This window comes from Barbus barbus (assembly GCF_936440315.1).
Source record: "Barbus barbus genome assembly, chromosome: 25".
Classification (NCBI taxonomy): Eukaryota; Metazoa; Chordata; class Actinopteri; order Cypriniformes; family Cyprinidae; genus Barbus; species Barbus barbus.
The window spans coordinates 14,738,040-14,757,906 of record NC_136753.1 but is presented as its reverse complement, the minus strand read 5'-3'; the positions used below and the strand labels follow the sequence as shown (position 1 = coordinate 14,757,906).

The 19,867-nt window shown below is 39.3% G+C and overlaps 4 protein-coding genes across 6 annotated transcripts in view; 2 read left to right on the top strand and 2 right to left on the bottom strand.

Moving 5' to 3' along the window:
- The window catches only part of LOC306845402 (kinesin-like protein KIF1A), a 102,789-nt gene extending 93,103 nt beyond the window's left edge, over nt 1-9,686 (bottom strand). The window contains exons 1-4 of the mRNA XM_079378179.1: nt 9,054-9,686; nt 4,472-4,684; nt 4,147-4,288; nt 156-352 (exon numbers count right to left, since the gene is read on the bottom strand). The gene's annotated coding sequence lies outside the window, so the exon portion shown is untranslated. The remainder of the gene's footprint in view (nt 1-155; nt 353-4,146; nt 4,289-4,471; nt 4,685-9,053) is intronic.
- Nucleotides 215-8,724, top strand: LOC306845400 (alanine--glyoxylate aminotransferase-like; the record flags this gene model as incomplete). Of its 2 annotated transcripts, none has more annotated exons than XM_079378176.1 (11): nt 215-373; nt 913-1,105; nt 1,200-1,264; nt 1,337-1,437; nt 5,000-5,070; nt 5,150-5,234; nt 5,319-5,417; nt 5,620-5,689; nt 5,776-5,871; nt 8,256-8,384; nt 8,522-8,724. In XM_079378176.1, the coding sequence occupies 11 exons, from the start codon at nt 215-217 to the stop codon at nt 8,627-8,629; spliced, it is 1,176 nt and encodes a 391-aa protein (XP_079234302.1). In that variant the 3' UTR covers nt 8,630-8,724. The 2 variants fall into 2 exon arrangements, with proteins under 2 accessions (XP_079234302.1, XP_079234303.1); XM_079378177.1 differs by having other exon boundaries at nt 8,256-8,398; nt 8,522-8,668.
- On the top strand, nt 9,575-12,681 carry LOC306845401 (thymidylate kinase). The gene is made up of 5 exons (XM_079378178.1): nt 9,575-10,029; nt 10,303-10,411; nt 10,537-10,627; nt 10,921-11,118; nt 11,208-12,681. The coding sequence occupies exons 1-5, from the start codon at nt 9,900-9,902 to the stop codon at nt 11,316-11,318; spliced, it is 639 nt and encodes a 212-aa protein (XP_079234304.1). The 5' UTR covers nt 9,575-9,899; the 3' UTR covers nt 11,319-12,681.
- On the bottom strand, nt 11,311-19,787 carry LOC306845399 (cysteine protease ATG4B; the record flags this gene model as incomplete). 2 transcript variants are annotated; one of them, XM_079378174.1, is made up of 13 exons in its annotated part: nt 11,311-12,044; nt 12,147-12,237; nt 12,333-12,389; nt 12,788-12,933; nt 15,818-15,896; nt 16,045-16,244; nt 17,567-17,646; nt 17,832-17,904; nt 18,011-18,112; nt 18,187-18,285; nt 18,368-18,439; nt 18,516-18,617; nt 19,693-19,787. In XM_079378174.1, 13 exons carry the CDS (start codon nt 19,700-19,702, stop codon nt 11,971-11,973), a joined length of 1,185 nt encoding a protein of 394 aa, XP_079234300.1. In that variant the 3' UTR covers nt 11,311-11,970. The 2 variants fall into 2 exon arrangements, with proteins under 2 accessions (XP_079234300.1, XP_079234301.1); XM_079378175.1 differs by lacking the exon at nt 19,693-19,787 and adding an exon at nt 19,542-19,641 and having other exon boundaries at nt 11,317-12,044.
- Nucleotides 19,788-19,867: the final 80 nt, after the last annotated feature.

The window sequence follows — 19,867 nt, the reverse complement described above, 5'->3', positions numbered from 1 at the left end:
ATTTAATGTTTTTGGATGTCAGTGGTCTATAACAAGTTTGAATAGAAAATATGAAAATGAAATGTTAAACAGCTGCTGTCACTGCTCAGCTGCACTGTTCAGTATATCAGGTCTTAAAGTGAGATGATTGGCCAACAGGTGAAAGGTTTGCTCACCGTTTACATGAGTTAACCATTGCCTCAGTCTGTCAGTGTGTCAGTGTAGCGACAGCATCATGTCCTCTCTGTCCGTTCTTCCACCAGAATGTCTGTTACAGCCTTTTCCCATCCCCCAGCGACTTATGCTTGGACCAGGACCATCCAATGTGCCTGCACGGATCGCAGCAGCCGGAGCACAGCCCATGCTGGGCCACCTGCATGCAGAAACCATTGAGGTAATACAGGACACAGTGTGTTTATTAAGTGCATACTAGGGACTACTGACGTTTTAGGTCACCATTTTTATGACGCTTTCCCATGTTGAATCATATTGGCTTAAAGGGAAAATTCACCCAAATATTATAATTTACCCACCCTCATATTGTTCAAAACCTGTACTGTAACCTGGCATTCTCTTATGTGGAACATAAGAGACACCACTATTTTTTTTTTAAATTGGATTAAATTGTCACCAAAACAGTTTGGTTAGCAAAATTGTCAATCTTCTGTGATCAACAGAAGAAAGAAAGTCGTAGGTTTGGAACAACATGTTTTTGAGTTTAAACCCTAAAAATAACTGCAACATAAGTAGCTAGAATGACTTGAATCTGGCTAGTAACATTGTACCCGTTGAAGAAAATAAACAGTATAGTATCATCTTGTTAATAAGAGATTTTAAAAAGTAAATAACTTGTAGTCCTGCTACATAAATAATCGTTTTATAATCTTTATCTATGAATGAAATTAATTCATTGTTTGCTCGTTTTGCTTTCAGATTATGAATCAGATCAAAAGTGGAATTCAGTATGCATTTCAGACCCGAAACCGAGTGACTCTGGCTGTGAGTGGACCAGGTCATGCAGCTATGGAGTGTGCCATCTTTAACTCACTGGAGCCCAGGGAGAGCGTCCTCATAGCCGTCAATGGCATATGGGGAGAGAGGGCTGCAGAGATAGCTGAGAGGATAGGTACAGATTCTGCTTTTATTAGAAAGCCTGGAACTAAGAGTTATAAAGGTGATCCAGATCATCATTCATTCATATATCAAACACTCTTCACCAGGTGCCAAGGTGAACACAGTTGTAACCTCTGCTGGTGGGTACTTTACAAATGAGGAAATTGAGCAGGTACAAATTATGTTTCATTAACCATTTATGTATTTACTACATATGATCAACCATGTTTGTCTCGTTTTATAGGCATTAGATAAATACAGGCCAGTGGTGCTCTTTCTCACACATGGAGAATCCTCCACAGGAGTTGTCCACCCCATAGATGGCATAGGTGACCTTTGCCACAAGTGAGACATTTCTGCTTGAATAGAGTTGCTTCAGATTAAGACTCTCTTATTAATAGCATTTTGCACCTTTTAGTACATCTGTACTAACTTTGTGGTCATCTATATGATGTGGTACTCCTAAAGATTCACCTTTGGCGGGTAAAACAGGATATAATTATTGATGATTCATGTTGGACTACGCAGATTTGTGTCCAATAAATGCTGTCTAGAATGAGAATGTCCTACCCTTAAAACCTTCTGCCAAGACTAATCAGGATTCTTATCATTAACTAAAACTAAAGTAATAATTAAAAAAATACTTGGAATAAAATAAACTTTAAAATCAAATATAAATGTATCAAACTATACAGACAAAGCTAACAAAACTGATAAAACTAAGTAAAATTTAAAATGAAAAAATTAAATCAACATATTTCCAAAAACTAATAATAGTATATCAGTGATACTAAAATAACATTGCAAGCTGCAAATCATTTACATTTAAGTTAGCAGAAGCTTTTTATAACGTGTGTGTGTTATTTGTATTTATAATTATGTATTACATAGTATCACATTGTCAGTCCTTGTCTTGTGTTTCCCCGCCTCTCGTGTCCCTATTTGGCCATCCTCGTTCCTTTGATTAGTTAATTAGTCCCAAGCCCTGTTTAATTGCCCTGCACCTGTTTCCGTTCTTACCTGTTGATTTTCCTGTGTTTATAAGTCCTGTGTTTCCTTGCCCCTGTGTGCCGTCTTATATTGTCACTCCGTGATTCTCCATGTTTCCTGGGTTCATGCTAATAAAACACGTCTGAAGAAACTCCTTGCCTCCGTGATTCCCTGCTCCCAGAGTGAGCGTGAGCGTGAGACGGCACCCACCACAATACTATGGCTGAAGACAGGCTTTGGTGTCTGCGGCAGGATGGTCGGGAATTGGTAAGATATGTGGAGGAATTCCTTGAGCTTTCCAACGAGGTGAGCTGGATTGACGCCTCGCTTGGTGTCTGTTTTCGGCTTGGGTTGAATGATGATGTCATCAGTAGCGATCTTCCCATGTCCAGTTTTTCCCTGATCGGGCTGATAAATCATGTCCTCAATGTACATGGCATTAATTTCGAAGTCGAAGAATGTCAGACCGATCTTCATCCAACCCAACCCAAGAACAACCCGGCCTCACCAGCTCACCGCTCGCCAGGACCCTCCACATGCCCTACCAAATGTTCCGGCCACCCAACTTTTCCCAGCACCGCTGCTGTCCTCAGCCCAGAGCACCCCTGCAAACCCGCGCTTCAAGAGCACCCTCCTGTACCTGCTCCTCGCAGGTGCTCTCCTGCGTCCTCGCTGGTCCCATCCAACTCTCCTGCGTCTCCGCTGGTCCCGTCCAGCTCCGCGCCTCCTGAGCGCCCCCAAGTGTCCGCGCCTCCTGAGCGCCCCCAAGTGTCCGCGCTTTCAGAGCGCCCCCAAGTGTCCGAGCTTTCAGAGCGCCCCCAAGTGTCCGCGCTTTCAGAGCGCCCCCAAGTGTCCGCGCTTTCAGAGCGCCCCCAAGTGTCCGCGCTTTCAGAGCGCCCCCAAGTGTCCGCGCTTCCAGAGCGCCCCCAAGTGCCGGCTCCACGCACGTGCCCTCCTTTGTCTCCGCTGGTTCCGTCAGAGTCCGCGCAGCCAGAGCGCCCCCAAGTGTCCGCGCTTTCAGAGCGCCCCCAAGTGTCCGCGCTTTCAGAGCGCCCCCAAGTGTCCGCGCTTCCAGAGCGCCCCCAAGTGCCGGCTCCACGCACGTGCCCTCCTTCGACTCCGCTGGTTCCGTCAGAGTCCGCGCAGCCAGAGCGCCCGACAGAGTCCGCGCAGCCAGAGCGCCCGACAGAGTCCGCGCAGCCAGAGCGCCCGACAGAGTCCGCGCAGCCAGAGCTCCCCACAGAGCCCGCTCCCCGAGAGCCCCCCACAGAGCCCGCTCCTCAGTGTCTCCCAGGGGGGAACTTCCCCAAGAAAATTTTGGGGGGGGGGGGGGGGGTGGGGGGGCTATAGGGTCACGGCCGGTGTGGCCGGGCTGAGGGCCAAGGCCACACAACCCGAAAAAAATAGGCCGTGGCTTCCCGAGTCCCCTGACCCGCCATGGCCTCCCGAGTCCCCTGACCCGCCATGGCCTCCCGAGTCCCCTGATCCGCCATGGCCTCCCGAGTCTCCAACCCCGCCATGGCCTCCCGGAACGGGCACCGCCCTGGAGGCCTCCAGAGCGCCCACCCCCCCTCCCCGTTGGATGGTGTTAGGCGTGAGGACACGCCTTCCGGAGGGGGGCGTAATGTCAGTCCTTGTCTTGTGTTTCCCCGCCTCTCATGTCCCTATTTGGCCATCCTCGTTCCTTTGATTAGTTAATTAGTCCCAAGCCCTGTTTAATTGCCCTGCACCTGTTTCCGTTCTTACCTGTTGATTTTCCTGTGTTTATAAGTCCTGTGTTTCCTTGCCCCTGTGTGCCGTCTTATATTGTCACTCCGTGATTCTCCATGTTTCCTGGGTTCATGCTAATAAAGCACGTCTGAAGAAACTCCTTGCCTCCGCGATTCCCTGCTCCCAGAGTGAGCGTGACACACATATGCATTTCGTTTTTTGGTCACACTTTATTTTAAGGTCCAATTCTTGCCATTAACAAACCATTAACTATGACTTTTGCCTCAATAATCACCTATTTTGCTGCTTGTTAATAATTAATAGTTGGTAATTTAGTGGAGGCAGGCGTTTTACCTGGAGGTGTTGAAACGAGAGGTCCCGAGTCAGAGACTGACGGAGAGGCCGCGTCTGACGATGCAGATTCAGTAAGCGAAAAAAAGGTTCCTGGGGTAGCAGACCCGATGGTAACCGTTCGTTTAAAGGAATTAGATCTCGCCTTAAAGAAACAGGAGAAAACGAAGTTTGTCAAAAATAAAAGGCAATCCCCAACCTACGGCTTCAGGAATAACATAATTGTTCCTAGAAAACGAATAAATAATACAGAGAACGAATATCTATAGCTTATTCCTTGTCGTGCAGGAAACGCAGTTTCCGCGGCACAACTCAGTTAACTACTCACTAGATTTGATTGTCAAGTCAACAACACCGTCGTTTAACACATTACACAACCCAACGTTGTCTGGGGCAGGAGACAGAAGACGAAACGGCGATACACCAGCGGCGGAGCTTCACAACGCGCGCACTACAGAGGCTCTCCAACAATGCTCCGCTTCCCAGCATTTAAACGCTCCCGCTCACAACATAATCTCTTGCAGCTGGTCCCAATCAAGCCCTGCCAGAAAGAGAAAGGGAGAGAGAAACGGCACACAATATAGCATGCAACACCACAGAAATACATCACACCGAATAAATACAAAATAAAATACATACAAAGAATAACTTTACGTCCAGAGACGTAACAGTAGTTGTTAAGTTTAGGTAGGATTAGGGATGCAGAATATAGTCATGCAGAATATGTGCTTTAAGCACCAATAAACAGCCAATGTGTCAATAATAGGCTAATAAGCAACTAGTTAATTGTGAGAATTGGTCCCTATACTAAAGTGTTACCCTTTTTTTGTTGAGGAAATTCTGTTCTGTCATTCAGGTACAACTGTTTATTTCTGGTTGATTCAGTAGCGGCATTGGGAGGTACTCCTATCTGCATGGATGAGCAAGGTATCACTACATTACATGCTCTGGCACTACAATCACTGCCTGGGGTCCATGATTTAAAATATAATTGTTGTATCACTAGGTATTGACATTATGTATACTGGCTCTCAGAAGGTTTTGAACGCACCTCCAGGAACTGCACCGATCTCCTTCAGTGAGAGAGCATGGTGAGACCAAACAGCTTCAAGCCAGATTTATTTATTTTTTTAACTCAATATGTGACAAGAATTCTCTTTTTTTTTTTTAAACAGCCAGAAAATATTTAACAGGAGGACAAAACCAGTCTCTTACTTCTTGGATATGAACTGGTTGGCAAATTACTGGGGTTGTGATGACAAGCCTGTACGCGCGTAAGAACCCCTCATCACATTTAACAAGCGCTGATATAACAGCTCATTAAACACTGGAGGCCTCATTCATGTTAAGTTATAAAACAACGTAGTCCAAGAAGACAGAAATCAATATGCTCAGTCCACTGAAGTCAATTCTATTACTAAATGATGGTAGAATATTGTGCATATAGTGTATGTTAAAGTTGCTGTAACTGTGCAGTTATCACCACACTGGACCTGTATCTTCTTTCTATGGTCTGCGTGAGAGTCTGGCCATCCTCGCAGAGACTGTGAGATCATATTCTGCACTTGAATACTCTGAGAAATGTGAATTTTGTAAAAAGAACATATGTTTACCACATATTTTGTTTTATAGGGTCTTGAGAACTCATGGAAACGGCACAAAGAGGTTGCAGAGTACTTCCATAAAGGCTTAGAAGAAATGGGCCTTAAACTGTTTGTGCAGGATAAGGTTGGCAGAAGAAGCCTCAAACATCACAACAGATCTCACATATATCGAATTATAGGTGCTGGTCATAAAATTAGAATATCATGAAAAAGTTGATTTATTTCAGTAATACCATTCAAAAAGTGAAACTTGTATATTAGATTAATTCATTACACACAGACTGATATATTTCAAATGTTTATTTCCTTTAATTTTGATGATTATAACTGACAACTAATGAAAGTCCCAAATTCAGTATCTCAGAAAATTAGAATATCAATTAAGACCAATGCAAAAAAAATGATCTTTCGAAATGTTGGCCAACTGAAAAGTATGAACATGACAAGTATGAGCATGTACAGCACTCGATATTTACTTGGGGCTCCTTTGGCCTGGATTACTGCAGCAATGCGGCGTGGCATGGAGTCGATCAGTCTGTGGCACTGCTCAGGTGTTATGAGAGCCCATGGTGCTCTGATAGTGGCCTTCAGCTCTTCTGAATTGTTGGGTCTGGCGTATTGCATCTTCCTCTTCACAATGCCCCATAGGTTTTCTATGGGGTTAAGGTCAGGCGAGTTTGCTGACCAATAAAGAACAGGGATACCATGGTCCTTAAACCAGGTACTGGTAGCTTTGGCAGTGTGTGCAGGTGCCAAGTCCTGTTGGAAAATGACATCTGCATCTCCATAAAGTTGGTCAGCAGCAGGAAGCATGAAGTGCTCTAAAACTTCCTGGTAGACGGCTGCGTTGACCTTGGACCTCAGAAAACACAATGGACCAACACCAGCAGATGACATTGCACCCCAAACCATCAATGACTGTGGAAACTTTACACTGGACCTCAAGCAACGTGGATTATGTGCCTCTCCTCTCTTCCTCCAGACTCTGGGACCTTGATTTCCAAAGGAAATGCAAAATTTACTTTCATCAGAGAACATAACTTTGGACCACTCAGCAGAAGTCCAGTCCATTTTGTCTTTAGCCCAGGCAAGATGCTTCTGACGCTGTCTCTTGTTCAAGAGTGGCTTGACACAAGAAATGCGACAGCTGAAACCCATGTCTTGCATACGTCTGTGCGTGGTGGTTCTTGAAGCACTGACTCCAGCTGCAGTTCACTCTTTGTGAATCTCCCCCACATTTTTGAATGGGTTTTTTTTTTCCACAATCCTCTCCAGGGTGCGGTTATCCCTATTGCTTTTACACTTTTTTCTACCACATCTTGTCCTTCCCTTCGCCTCTCTATTAATGTGCTTGGACACAGAGCTCTGTGAACAGCCAGCCTCTTTAGCAATTACCTTTTGTGTCTTGCCCTCTTTGTGCAAGGTGTCAATGGTTGTCTTTTGGACAACTGTCAAGTCAGCAGTCTTCCCCATGATTGTGTAGCCTACAGAACTAGGCTGTGTCCAAATTCAGGGTCTGCATCCTTCGGAGTACTCATTTGAAGGATGTTACGTCACAGCGCCGCGACGAAGGCTGTCCAAATTCGTAGGATCCTTCAAATGCGGCCCACAAATACCCCCGAATTGGAAGGATGGGTGTGGTGGATCCTTTCCCGTCCTACCTATCCCATAATTCTTTTCGGCAGAGCGTAATGGCGGACGAAGCGAGCGGTAGCGGAGTGGGAGAGGAGTTTCTCTGACAAAACAAGCTAAAGTTTATGCTTCGGCTCAATGAATTTGTAGGAGAAATTAGTAGAATACTTAAAATCAAATAAAAATAGGCTATAATGGCTTACCTGGATGTGACTGCTCGTTGTCGGAGAGTTTTTTATATCAGACTACAAGACAAAGAAAGTATTTAATTTATTTAATTGCTTTATTTCTTCCAAAATAATTAAAATGAGGAGAATAACTCTTTGTTTGTCCATTTTCCCGCTTCTTGCTTGGCGCTGTCACGGTTGCTAGGCGACAGGATATGAGCAACGGGTAAGGGAGGGAACTGAAAGAAGGGTAGGCTGTCCAAATTCACAAACACCGACTTCTGGGTTTTGCTGACGTCGGAGGATCCCTCCTCCTTCAACCGGGTAGGAAGGATCCTAAGGAGGATGCAGACCCTGAATTTGGACACAGCCCTAGACTGAGAGACCATTTAAAGGCTTTTGCAGGTGTTTTGAGTTAATTAGCTGATTAGAGTGTGGCACCAGGTGTCTTCAATATTGAACATTTTCACAATATTCAAATTTTCTGGAATACTGAATTTGGGACTTTCATTAGTTGTCAGTTATAATCATCAAAATTAAAGGAAATAAACATTTGAAATATATCAGTCTGTGTGTAATGAATGATTCTAATATACAAGTTTCACTTTTTGAATGGTATCACTGAAATAAATCAACTTTTTCATGATATTCTAATTTTATGACCAGCACCAGTACATTACATTATCTGAAAACATCTTGTGTCTTGTAGAAAGCAAGACTGCCAACTGTGACCACAATAGTAGCTCCCCCAGGATACGACTGGCGGGAAATCACAGGGTATATTATGAAGACCTATAACATTGAAATCTCTGGGGGTCTTGGACCATCTGCTGGCATGGTGAGAAACTATTGGTTAGTTTCAATTAATCATAACTGACAGACGCCGGGACAACTAGCTGTTCCCAGTACGTTGACATTGTGTGTTAAAAAGACACAATGGTCAGTAACTGTTTTGTTTCTCATTTTTTTTTACAGGTTTTGCGTGTGGGATTGATGGGATGTAACAGCAGCAAGGGCAATGTGGATAAGGTGTTGGAGGCCTTGGCTGATGCTCTGAAACACTGTCACAAGAGCAGAGTCTGACAGCATGACCCATCATCAATAAAAAAAGACCAGAATTTTAACCCTTTATCAGTGGTGTTCAATTATTTTTGGTGATATCTCTCATTGAAGAAAAAAAAAAATCAGTATTATTAATTTAGCTAACGTTTACAAATGTGTAAAAAAACAGAAGCCTACAATTTTAGCAGTTATGTTACACTTTTACTGAAAAACTGCTATGAAATAAACATACGTTTTCCACATTTTTATCTTTGTTTTTTTTTGTTTTGTTTTTTTTTAATAATCAGAGATAATTTAAACCTTATAAGCAGGCATTTGTTCTATTATTTTCCGTACATTTTCCATTTTGAAAAAACAAAACATTTTAATTTTACAAAATGGCCTTTTCAGTATATGCAATATGAAAGGAATAATTCAGCAAAAAAAAGTATTTCCATTTACTCACCCTCACCTTTTGCTCCAAACCCTTGTGTTGATCTTGAGCAGGTGGGTTTCTTTCTCCTGAAAGGTCTGAACAGCCTCTCTTTACCTTTTACAGATGCATTTTTGTGAAAACTTGCTAAATCTGGCCAAACGTCAAAAATAAAATATTTATTTTACAATAATAATACACACTATCTATCATAGAAGGTACATTTGTTGTACTCTCTTCATAATATTTTGTTTTTGTTTTTCTAAATATGTTGCATAGTGTAGCTTGGATATCATGATATACATGCATAATTGCATTTAAACCAAATTGAGGCATTTAAACTAATTAAAATGCACAAAAATTATTACAATAAATATTAGTACTTCACTACAACATTGCATAACTACATAATCTGCCTAAACCTCGTGTCTGAAGTTGATTCAAATAAACCTTTACAAACAACTGTGTCCTGGCCGTTTCAAATCAGAGAGGTCGGATTCATTCGTGAAGAATCGCATTTGATTTCGATGAACTTCAAAAGAACGGTGAGCAGCAGGTAACGTTAAAATTAATTTTGAAACCAGTAGGCGGTGATAGTCTGTTAATACAATTTCTAAAAAGAACTCAGTTCATTCATAGAATATATGATTATTATTATTCCTCTTCTCTGGGCTGGGAGGGACTTAGATAGATGGCGGTAATGCTCAACTCAAACGAAGAAGAAGAAGTAGTAGGAGGAGGGGGAGGATGTTACGTGTGTCTGTTTTTTTTTCAACGAAAAGTACCGCGTAAAAAGATCACGGCTAGGAATTATTTGCTAGCCATTATCTGTATTTGCTCCCTGTTGTTCTGCCTTTTTATACAGTGTTTTTTAGAGCCATGTCTTCCAGAAGAGGAGCTTTAATTGTTCTCGAGGGAGTAGACAGGGCCGGGAAAACTACACAATGTCAACAGCTCGTACATGCTTTACAGCAGAGCGGACGAGCGGCAGAAATTATGCGATTTCCAGGTAAAATTACTTCCCCCCCCTCTTAGTTATCCCATGGTAAACCATTTTGTGAAGCCTTACCTTTACAGACTCTTGATTCTGAAATATTAAAATGATAGTGGAGCATCCTGTAGTTTTTATAACTGTGTCTCAAACACTAAAAGAAGTGAGCCGTTTTGCTTGGATCTTAATAATATAAAGGCCGTGATTTGGCAGCTCACTGGGGTTTGAGACACAGCCTTCATCCATGTCAGTGTTTGTTTGTTTTTTGTACTGAAGACTTTTTTTAAACAGACAGGACCACTAAAATTGGTCAGCTGATCAGTTCATACCTGGAGAAGAAAAGTAATCTGGAGGATCATACTGTTCACCTGCTGTTTTCTGCAAACAGATGGGAAATGGTGTAGGTTGTCTCTCCAGAGTTTATATTGACATTAATCTTGTAAAGTGCATGAACAGGAATGGTTTATTCATTAAGTGGATCAACCCATCTATCTGTCAACCAATCAGTCTGTTTTCTTACTTCAGGCCTCTGATGAAACAGAAGTTGGAACAAGGAATCAATCTAGTGGTGGACCGCTATGCATTTTCTGGAGTTGCTTTCACTAGTGCCAAACCTGTGAGTGTTACTGTTACTCCAATACAGAGACAAAAAATATTGTATTCATTTATAAAGTATGTTCATGTACATTACTGTTTAAAAGGCTGCGATCAATAAGATTTGAGAGAAATTAATGTCATGTGACGGTAAAGACTTTTGTTAATTTTATAAAAATTAACAATATAAATATTATATTGTATTAAATGCTGTTATTTTGAACTTAATATTCATCACAAATCAGAGAAAAAAAACGTTTTACTTTTTTTTTTTTTTGGTAGAAACATTAATTTAGTTGTTTTCTATATGTTCAGGGCTTCTCTCTGGAGTGGTGCATGAATCCAGATATTGGACTTCCAAAACCAGACCTGGTGATGTTTTTGCAGCTCAATCCCAATATGGCAGCAAACCGTGGAGAATATGGAATTGAACGGTATGAAACCAGCACCTTCCAACGGACAGTGCATCAAAGATTTGAAGAGCTCATGCAAGATACCTCAGTCAACTGGAAGGTGGTTTATTTTATTTTGTAAACCTAATTATAGTAAACTTGCAGTACGTAATCTTCAAAATAATTTAATCTCTATCTTTCAATCTCTAGGTAATTGATGCTGCAAGGACCATAGAAGAGGTGCACAAAGATATTAAGGGTTTAAGTGAAGACATCATCCGTTTAGCCCAGAATCAGCCAGTTGGAGAACTTTGGAGATGAATGGATCACCTTAAACTTTTATTAAATACATTGATGTTTTTTGTCACTGTGGAATAGCACAGAAAATACAGAATTGTTTTAATTGTTTAATGTTTTGATTAAATAAATAATCATAAAATAAACTTGTGTACAGAGATTTGAAACATCAAGACAAAATCATTGTATAATTACTCAAGCCATCCTACCCAATCTGCAAATCCCCAACCTTCCTTGGTTGTCGTTTACAATTTCATACAGGTCCAAAATTTCACCGACTTTCATTGGTTGAGTAAATGCTAAATCAAATCTGATTAGCAGATCTCCAGACCAAAACCATAAAATGTGTTATGGCAAACCTGTGTTTTAAGTTAAGGGGGTAAAAAGGCACCATATCACTTAAAAATTAATCTATAGTGTTAAGACTCAATATGGATACACATAAATGCGACTAAGTACATACATACTGATGATCCTGAGTGCCTGTGACCATGACACCTGACCTCGGCTCACTCAGGGTGACACAGAGCTGTCAGCATAGCGGTTTAAGAAGAAAGCTGTGTGTTTGACGCAGGTGACTATGCCACAGTGGCTTTGGACGTCAATGGTATCCTTCTCTTTCCTCTGAAGAGGCTCTACCACAGAATTTTGAAAGTCTGGCAAATGCAAACGCTCTTCACAAGGACAGGATTTCAAATTCTTCATCCTCAGAATCAAAGAAGCGTTCGAGCCGGTCTGAATCCGAGTAGTCTGTTAAGAAAAAAATGAAATGTAATGGTGTGTATTTAGAAATGTAACTCTTTGCAAACTCGTACAATTCTGAATTTATGAACAAAGAGTATAAGAGATTACCTGGAGTCAGATTAAGTACATCTGCGGTAATTAGATGAGATGGCTGACTCTCTACCAATTCAAACATAGGAAGACCTCTACAGTTTGAAACCTGCACAAGGTAAACACAAAAACAAAGAGTGGACCAGAGGTACAAACGTGAATTGAGGCTACTAAAAATTAAAAAGTAACTTGTGGCTCAAGTACCTTACGAATCTGTGCACACCAGTCATCAAAATCGTCCTCTGTTTGACAGAAGAAGCCCTGATGGATACAATTTTGGCATAGATGATACTGTTACTCAAAGGAAATTACTTTTTGCTGTTATTTCACAATAATTGTATTGAACAATTAAATCCCATATTTTTCCAAGACAAGTGAACACATTTTACACATTTGATCAGAAAACTAGGCAATTGATGATTTGGTACTCAAGAAACATATCTTATTATTATTATTATAGCTGTCCTGCTTAATATTTTTGTGGATATATATTTTTGTTACCATGATACATTTTGGATTGGACTGGATTCTTTGATAAATAAAAAGTTTAAGAGAACAATTTATGTGAATTACGTTTTCTTTTTTTTTACTACATTATAAATACATAATCTAAAGAAAGAAATGAATAATTTGTGTCTTACACATTAAGCTCTACTTACAGCAGCAATGGAGGGGTCAAGCTCACAGATGTGCATTCGGCAGGGAGGGTGCTGGCAGTGGTAGGAGTCGTCTGGGAACTGACCGTCTTCATTTGGGTCCACTGCTGGCTGAGTGGTATGAGGGTCTAGATAAATGAGCTCATGATCTGTAGGGTGCGCATCAATAAGAAAAGATAACTAATCAGTATAAAACACAATATACTGCCATACAACATTTAATATTTATATAATCTGTACTAAACCTTCTAGCTACTACAGTATAACAGCAGTGGTTCAGATAAACAAAGATGTGTTTGTATTACTTTAATAATAGGGTCATTCCGTGTCAACTCAACCAGTGGTCCCCAGCTCAAATTTTTGATTTTGTCAATGTTTTTTCTGAGGAAAGATAAACATGTATATTGATGAAAGCCAAAAAATGTAATGTCATGGATGAATATTTCCTGAGTAATCCACTATTTTGTAGAGGGGGGTCAAAATGGCAATTTTCACCCGAGATTCAGAGCCAAATTACAGGATGGCAAAAATGACTTTAGAAAGATTGCAGCATCATTATATTATTTTTACACAGAGATCAGTATGTCTATTAGTAAAATCTGTTGCATTATACAGTGCTGCTTAAAAGTTTGTGCACCCTTTACAATTTTCTATATTTCTGCATATGACCCAAAACATCAGATTTTCACACAAGTCCTGAAATTAGACAAAGAGAACCCAATCAAACAAATGAGACAAAAATATTTTCTTTGTCATTTATTCATTGAGAAAAATGATCCATTGTTACATATCTGTGAATTGCAAAAGTATGTGAATCTTTGCTTTCAGTATCTGGTACCAAATTAACAGCTAATCCTAGAGATTCACATACACTGTTTGAGTGCCATAAATATTCTTTTTCCAAAGCGTGCATGTCTGTAACTCAAGAAGTATTAAAAATATCTTAATATCATTTTAAATTAGTTTTCTTTAAAAACTTTTCATTTTTAATCTTCATTTTTAAGGCCCTATATTGTTCAATTCCAGAGATATGGGGAGCCTAATGTGACTCAATGTCCAATTTGTTGAATTTTAACTGTCACTCTGCATTCAGCTGATCATTTTTGTATTGAAAGAACATAGGCTGAAGAACAAATAAATGCAGAAATGTAGCTTGTTTTTCTCTATCAAGACAACTGCATAGAACACACTTGTCTTAGTGCTAAAAGTCTGCATCCCTGTAACTCAAGAAATATTAAATATTTTAATATGATTTTAGATTCTGGTTCTTAAGAAATATTCTTTTGAAATCATTTTTAAGCCCTGTATGGTTCAGTCCCAGAGATATGGGGAGCCAAATATGATTCAATGATCAAATTGTTGAATCCTACCCATTTTCAATGGATGAAAACCAAATGTGAATTTGTACAGTAACCTAGGGTGTAGGAATGAATATAGTGCAACATGTCAGATTATGAATAACCAAGATTAATCGTTAACTCTGGGTAAAGTATGAACAGAGTGAAACATAAAATAAGATTACATAGGATCCCATTTACCTGAGGTTTAGCATTACACAGTTTGAACTATTTCTTAAATATTACTTAAATGTTTCAACATTTGATTTACTATCAATGATTCACCCCATGCCCCATAGCAGTAGATACTACTTGATCTATGACTATGCTTCACATGTTATAACAATAAAAAAGAAAAAAGGTGAGGCAAATCTTGGTTTATTGATGTGAATACAATGTGAGGAAAGCAACCGCACTTCTTTGTAGCTTCAGAAGCTGTTAAAATGAACAAAATCTCTTCTTTCAAATATCCCTGAAACTGATTCACATAAATAGAATCTTATGGAATGACTACTGAGAATAAGGTAATGTGCCTCAACCTGACCATTTCATTGCATTTTTAGCACTCCAACATAAATGGGTTATTCCATGTCAATTTAACCAGAGGTCCCCGGGTCAAATTTTTGATTTTGCTAATATTTTTTCTGAAGAAAGATAAACATGTATAGTGATGAAAGCCAAAATATTCAATGTCATGGATGAATATTAACTGATTAACAGGGGGTTAAAAATGACTTGGGGCGGGGGGCGGGGGGGGGGGGCAGCAGCATCATAATGTTTTTTTTACACAGAGATTGGTAGGTCTCTTAGTAAAATCTCTTGACTTCAGCAATCTTTATTGCATTACGTGCAAATGGTGACCATTCAAAAATGGGGAAAGAGCACTTTTCAAAGAAAGAGCAAGTTTTTTCTCCAAGGTTTGTAGGCCTGCAACTCAAAAAGTATTAAAGATATCTTAATGCCCGTTTAGATATTGGGTCTTAAGAAACTTTCCTTGTGGCATTGTCATTTTTAAGGCCCTATATGATTCAGTTCCAGAAATATTGCAATCTCAACATGTCTCCAAGAGTAAATCATTACACATTTTCAGTGATCACTTTTCATTCAACTGATATGTTTTTTTTTTCTTTTAAAGAGGAAGAACAAATAATGTTGAAACTGGAAATGTAAATAATGTTTACATTTGTTCTATGTAATTGTTTTGATAGAGGGAAACAAGCTACAAATCTAGTTTCAACATTAACATGACATTTAATATTTGCCTAATATATATATATATATATATAACATTTATATATTTCATCACTTTTTATGTTTATCTTTCTTTAGAATATATATAATAAAAATTTGATCCGGAGAAATGACCCAATCATAGCATATGAAAAAAATAATTAAATGCACAAAGCACATTATGATTAACAAACAATTTTTACATGAATGCAGTCCAAGATGCACAGTCTTTCATCAAGCAATATTTTTGTTTGTGGTTTTAAGAATAAGGATATGTTGGCCTCTATGTAATAAACTAGCTTTTACCAAGTAACTAGACAAATTTGCGACAAAATTTCATAGACGTTGATTGGGCACACCTTATTTTGTTATGCTAATAACAAAGATTTGCGAAGGGTTTACTAATTTACTTACTTTGCTATCGGAACTGACTTTTTATAGTTTTAGCTTGAAAAACTCTGCTTACCTACAAATCCAATGAAGTAGTGAGCGCTGTTCGGCTTCCCACCTATTACTCCTAAAGACTGAGGCATCATGAAGCATTGCTGTGGATAAGACATAAGAAAGAAGTCCGAATAGGTGATCTTTAAAGTAATAATAGATAAAGAATTAGTATCTTACTCAGACTTACTGTCTGATCTTAACAGTTGAGTGTTTTACCAATTCATACGACAGATAATGTTATAGATTTACCTTGAGTGGTTCAATATAGGCTTCGTTGATGTCACTGAGGCCCAGTCTTAGTGGAATCAGCAGAACAAGTGGTTTCCACAGAGCTGTCTCCTCTTCTGCCAGAGCGCAAGCCCCTTCCAGATCGCCATTCATTTCCCGAGGCTCTTCAGAAGCCGCACATGCACCCCTGTCAAAGTCCAGCCACGGCATACACAACCTCTCTACAGACAGCCAAGAACAAAACATTAAGTAACAGCTTTGAAAGAAAAAAAGCAACAACTATTCAGCCTGTAAAATTGTTTTCACAATTTACAGTCTCAAAATGTATAATATCTTACGACACTTTTGCCCAGTGCATGTTTACATGTGCAGCTATAATTGAGCTACAGCATGTTTTGCATAGTTGAGCTACAGTTAACATCTCTCTGTGCAAGTACCAATGACACAACGTGCAATCGAATATTTGAAGGATTAAATACACTTAGTACGTCACCTTTGTCTTTTGAAACAAGCACACGATGTCAAGCTGAGCTACTATTTCATTATCTACGTCTGAATTTGTAAAAACCGAACTGGCATGATTTCAGTTGGATTAAAGTATTTAAAAATGACTGTTTTGATCCTATTGGAAAAAAAACACTTCAAGTAGATGCCACTGATAATGATGTCCATGGAGCAATGATCTTTGAGCTGTTGCATAAAAGGGACTTTTGAAAGGGTTACAAATAAAGCTTATTTATAAAAATAGCAAAATGGCATTAGAAAATGCTACAAAGACATAAAAGACTTTGTGCTATCATTAAACTGAAATGAAATTTTCTACCTCAAACTCGACTATGCAATTTGATGTGCTTTTTAGCAGCAGGCACTCACTGGCAATCTCCTTAACATTGATGAATGCTGCATAACACCTGGAGATTTTGGATAAAAACCTACTCCCTTTTGCCAGAAACTATAAACTGAGGACATTTTAGTAGGACAACAACCCAACGCACACAGCCAGAGTGTGCTTAAAATGAAGAAATTGATGCCCTTGAGTGGCTTAGTCAGAGTCTTGACCTCAATCTCATTGTACATCTCTGAAAGGAGGAACTGCTTCACTGTTAGTGCTTTTGCAAGGAGGAATGCGCTAATCATGTTTCATCACACTGTGCAAAATTACAAAAACGACCCAAGGCTGAGAGTTGTAATATATCTGAATGTGGTTCAACCAAATACTAAAGAAAGGAGATAAATATTTGCTGATTAATTAACATTTTAAAATGAGCTTTTTCACTTCTGCAATAAACAAAAGATTATATTTTGAGAAATACTGAATTTACTTCCATTTTATGGACAATTTAGACAAACCATATAGCAAAATATTTTCCTTTATGTGCCACGAAACAAAGCAAGTCATACAGGTTTGGAACAACATGAGTCAGCTCAAATCCATTCCCAGAATTCCACAAATTCCCCTCTAAATTTGTGAAGAAAAAGCAAACGCAAATGTCTGCAGATTACATCTAAGCCTACTAAAGATGCACTATGAAAGAGAACTCACTGATTTCCTCTATGACCACAGTATTGTCCATAGCTACATGAACTGCCAGTCGGCTCCAGGAATCAAAAACTGCCAGTTTCCTAGATGGACACAAAGTGTATTTGATTTTATGCAAACATAGTAATGCAAAAGTAGTTTATTTGAGGATTACCGAGCTTTAATAACATTTTCAGGTTATATTATGTACTAAAAATCACAAAAAGAAAAGGAGAAGGGTGACTTTTTAAAATAATAATAAGTATTTAATTTGACTTGGCCAACTTACTTGAGTACCTGTGCCACTGTATTTGGACCATACCACTGGCCTATAGACTTGCCCTCACCAACACCCATTTGAGCTGAGGAAAACAAGAAGCAATGTCAATGCAGTAACTTAACCATCAAAAGAGTAACTTTAACACTATTCCTATAATATGCAGGCAGCAGGTAGATGAGGAATAGTACCTATTTGATGAATGGAATAATAGCTGTCCTTCTTGTCAATGAAGGCATTGAGAATGCTGATATATTCTGCTCTCTGCCGCTGACCTGGACTCCATGTCCAGTCTAATAAAAATACAACCATCTCAGACAACAGCAGACACCATAATCACCAAACTCGTAACACAGGTTTGTCTTACCTCTACCTAAGTGCCTGCAGACCAAGGCCTGCCCAAGAATCATCTGTCCACATCGAAGCATGCAGCCCCAGCCGGTGTCTGAAGTGGGCCCAATGCCACCTGTAACATCACATCCATTAAGATGAATAATTAAATGCAATCCTTGGACAGTGAGATCAAGATTGAGGACTCTGACTCTCACCAATTGGCTGGAAGTTCTTTCTGTACGTGAACCACAAACGTGAGGTGACGTCTGCCAGAATCTCATCCTTCTCTGGGACACAAAGAACATCATGAAACAACAGACAAACGCAACAGGACAAAACCTTCAATGTCTCCCACTTCATTACCTGTTAGAGCGCTGAACTGCTTTCCCAAAATCCAGACAGGCTCGGAGGTCTCTGGGAAATCTTCGATCTCTCCAAAGCGCAATGAGTCGTATGTAAGAGTAGCTGTTGAAAGAAAAGCCAATGATCAACTGGAAGTTCAATAACTTGCAGACTAACAGCAAAAAAAGAGCTTTGATTGAGTGAAAACAAAGATATTGTTTTGAACATCTTTTCAGTTTTTTTAGTAGGCTTAGCCATATATCTGTCATTATCTTTTTTTTCTTTTTCTTTTTTACTTATAATCATTTCAATATTTTTTCCAACAATGTATTCTGAGAGAGATGCACATCTGTCCAATGCAATTAAAGACGTACAACAAATAAAGCGTTAATTTATCCAAGCTAATTTCTGTTACATATGTTTAATTTTACATATGCATTTTAAATATTTCAAGATTTACAAGATAATCCTTTATTATGAATTAATAATGACTAAAACCAGATTTATAAATTAACTTTAACCTAGATTAATAGTAATTTATCATTTTTGTTGCTACCAATCCATTAACTAATATTAACAAATGGAACTTTATTTTAAAGTGGTAACGTTACCTGATTTCACCAATTTTACTGTCTTTTTTACCACGGTGTATGTGTAACTTCATGTTGTCCCATAAGTTTCACGCTTTTTAAAACGGTTAGAAAATTGTTAATTCTAATGGATGTCATGCACCAAAGGGTTAAAGACATGAAACAGTATGTTAAAGTCCCTATCCTATTGATAACCTATTGGCAAACAGTTTATTAGAGTATGCAGAAATTGACAACGACATGGACAACCTCCCTACAGCGTTTACAGCTGAACGATATCATCCAAAAATGCTCAGCTGACTACTTAGACTCTAAAACACAGCCAATACAGCCTAACAGTTTTGACGGGAGCCAGTAGCATTTTGGTGCAATGATATCTAGAAAACAATACTGTGTCCATCCCTCATCTGACAGCTGTTTTTCTGTCCAGTTGGCCGTAGTTGGGACATCTATGTACCATATTTAACGACAAATTCCGAAACTGCCGAGGCGGCCTCTCCAATAACAGGCGCGTATTTGGTTGACAATAGAAGAATTTTGCTTTTTAACAATTTCATGTCATCTGGACAGGTGACCAAAATGTAATTGTTTTCTTGCGGTTTTCTTACCTGCATCCATCCCGACAGTGATTCAGCCTATCTTGTTTGTTGAGTGTTCCTCATACTGCATTGACCAATAGGAAACCCCTTCCGCGTTGGTCAGCATGCGTCATTACCGTGATAACCAATCAGATCAATTCAATGAATTTGGTGGTCTTTTCGACCAATAGAATTTCCCCAAAGG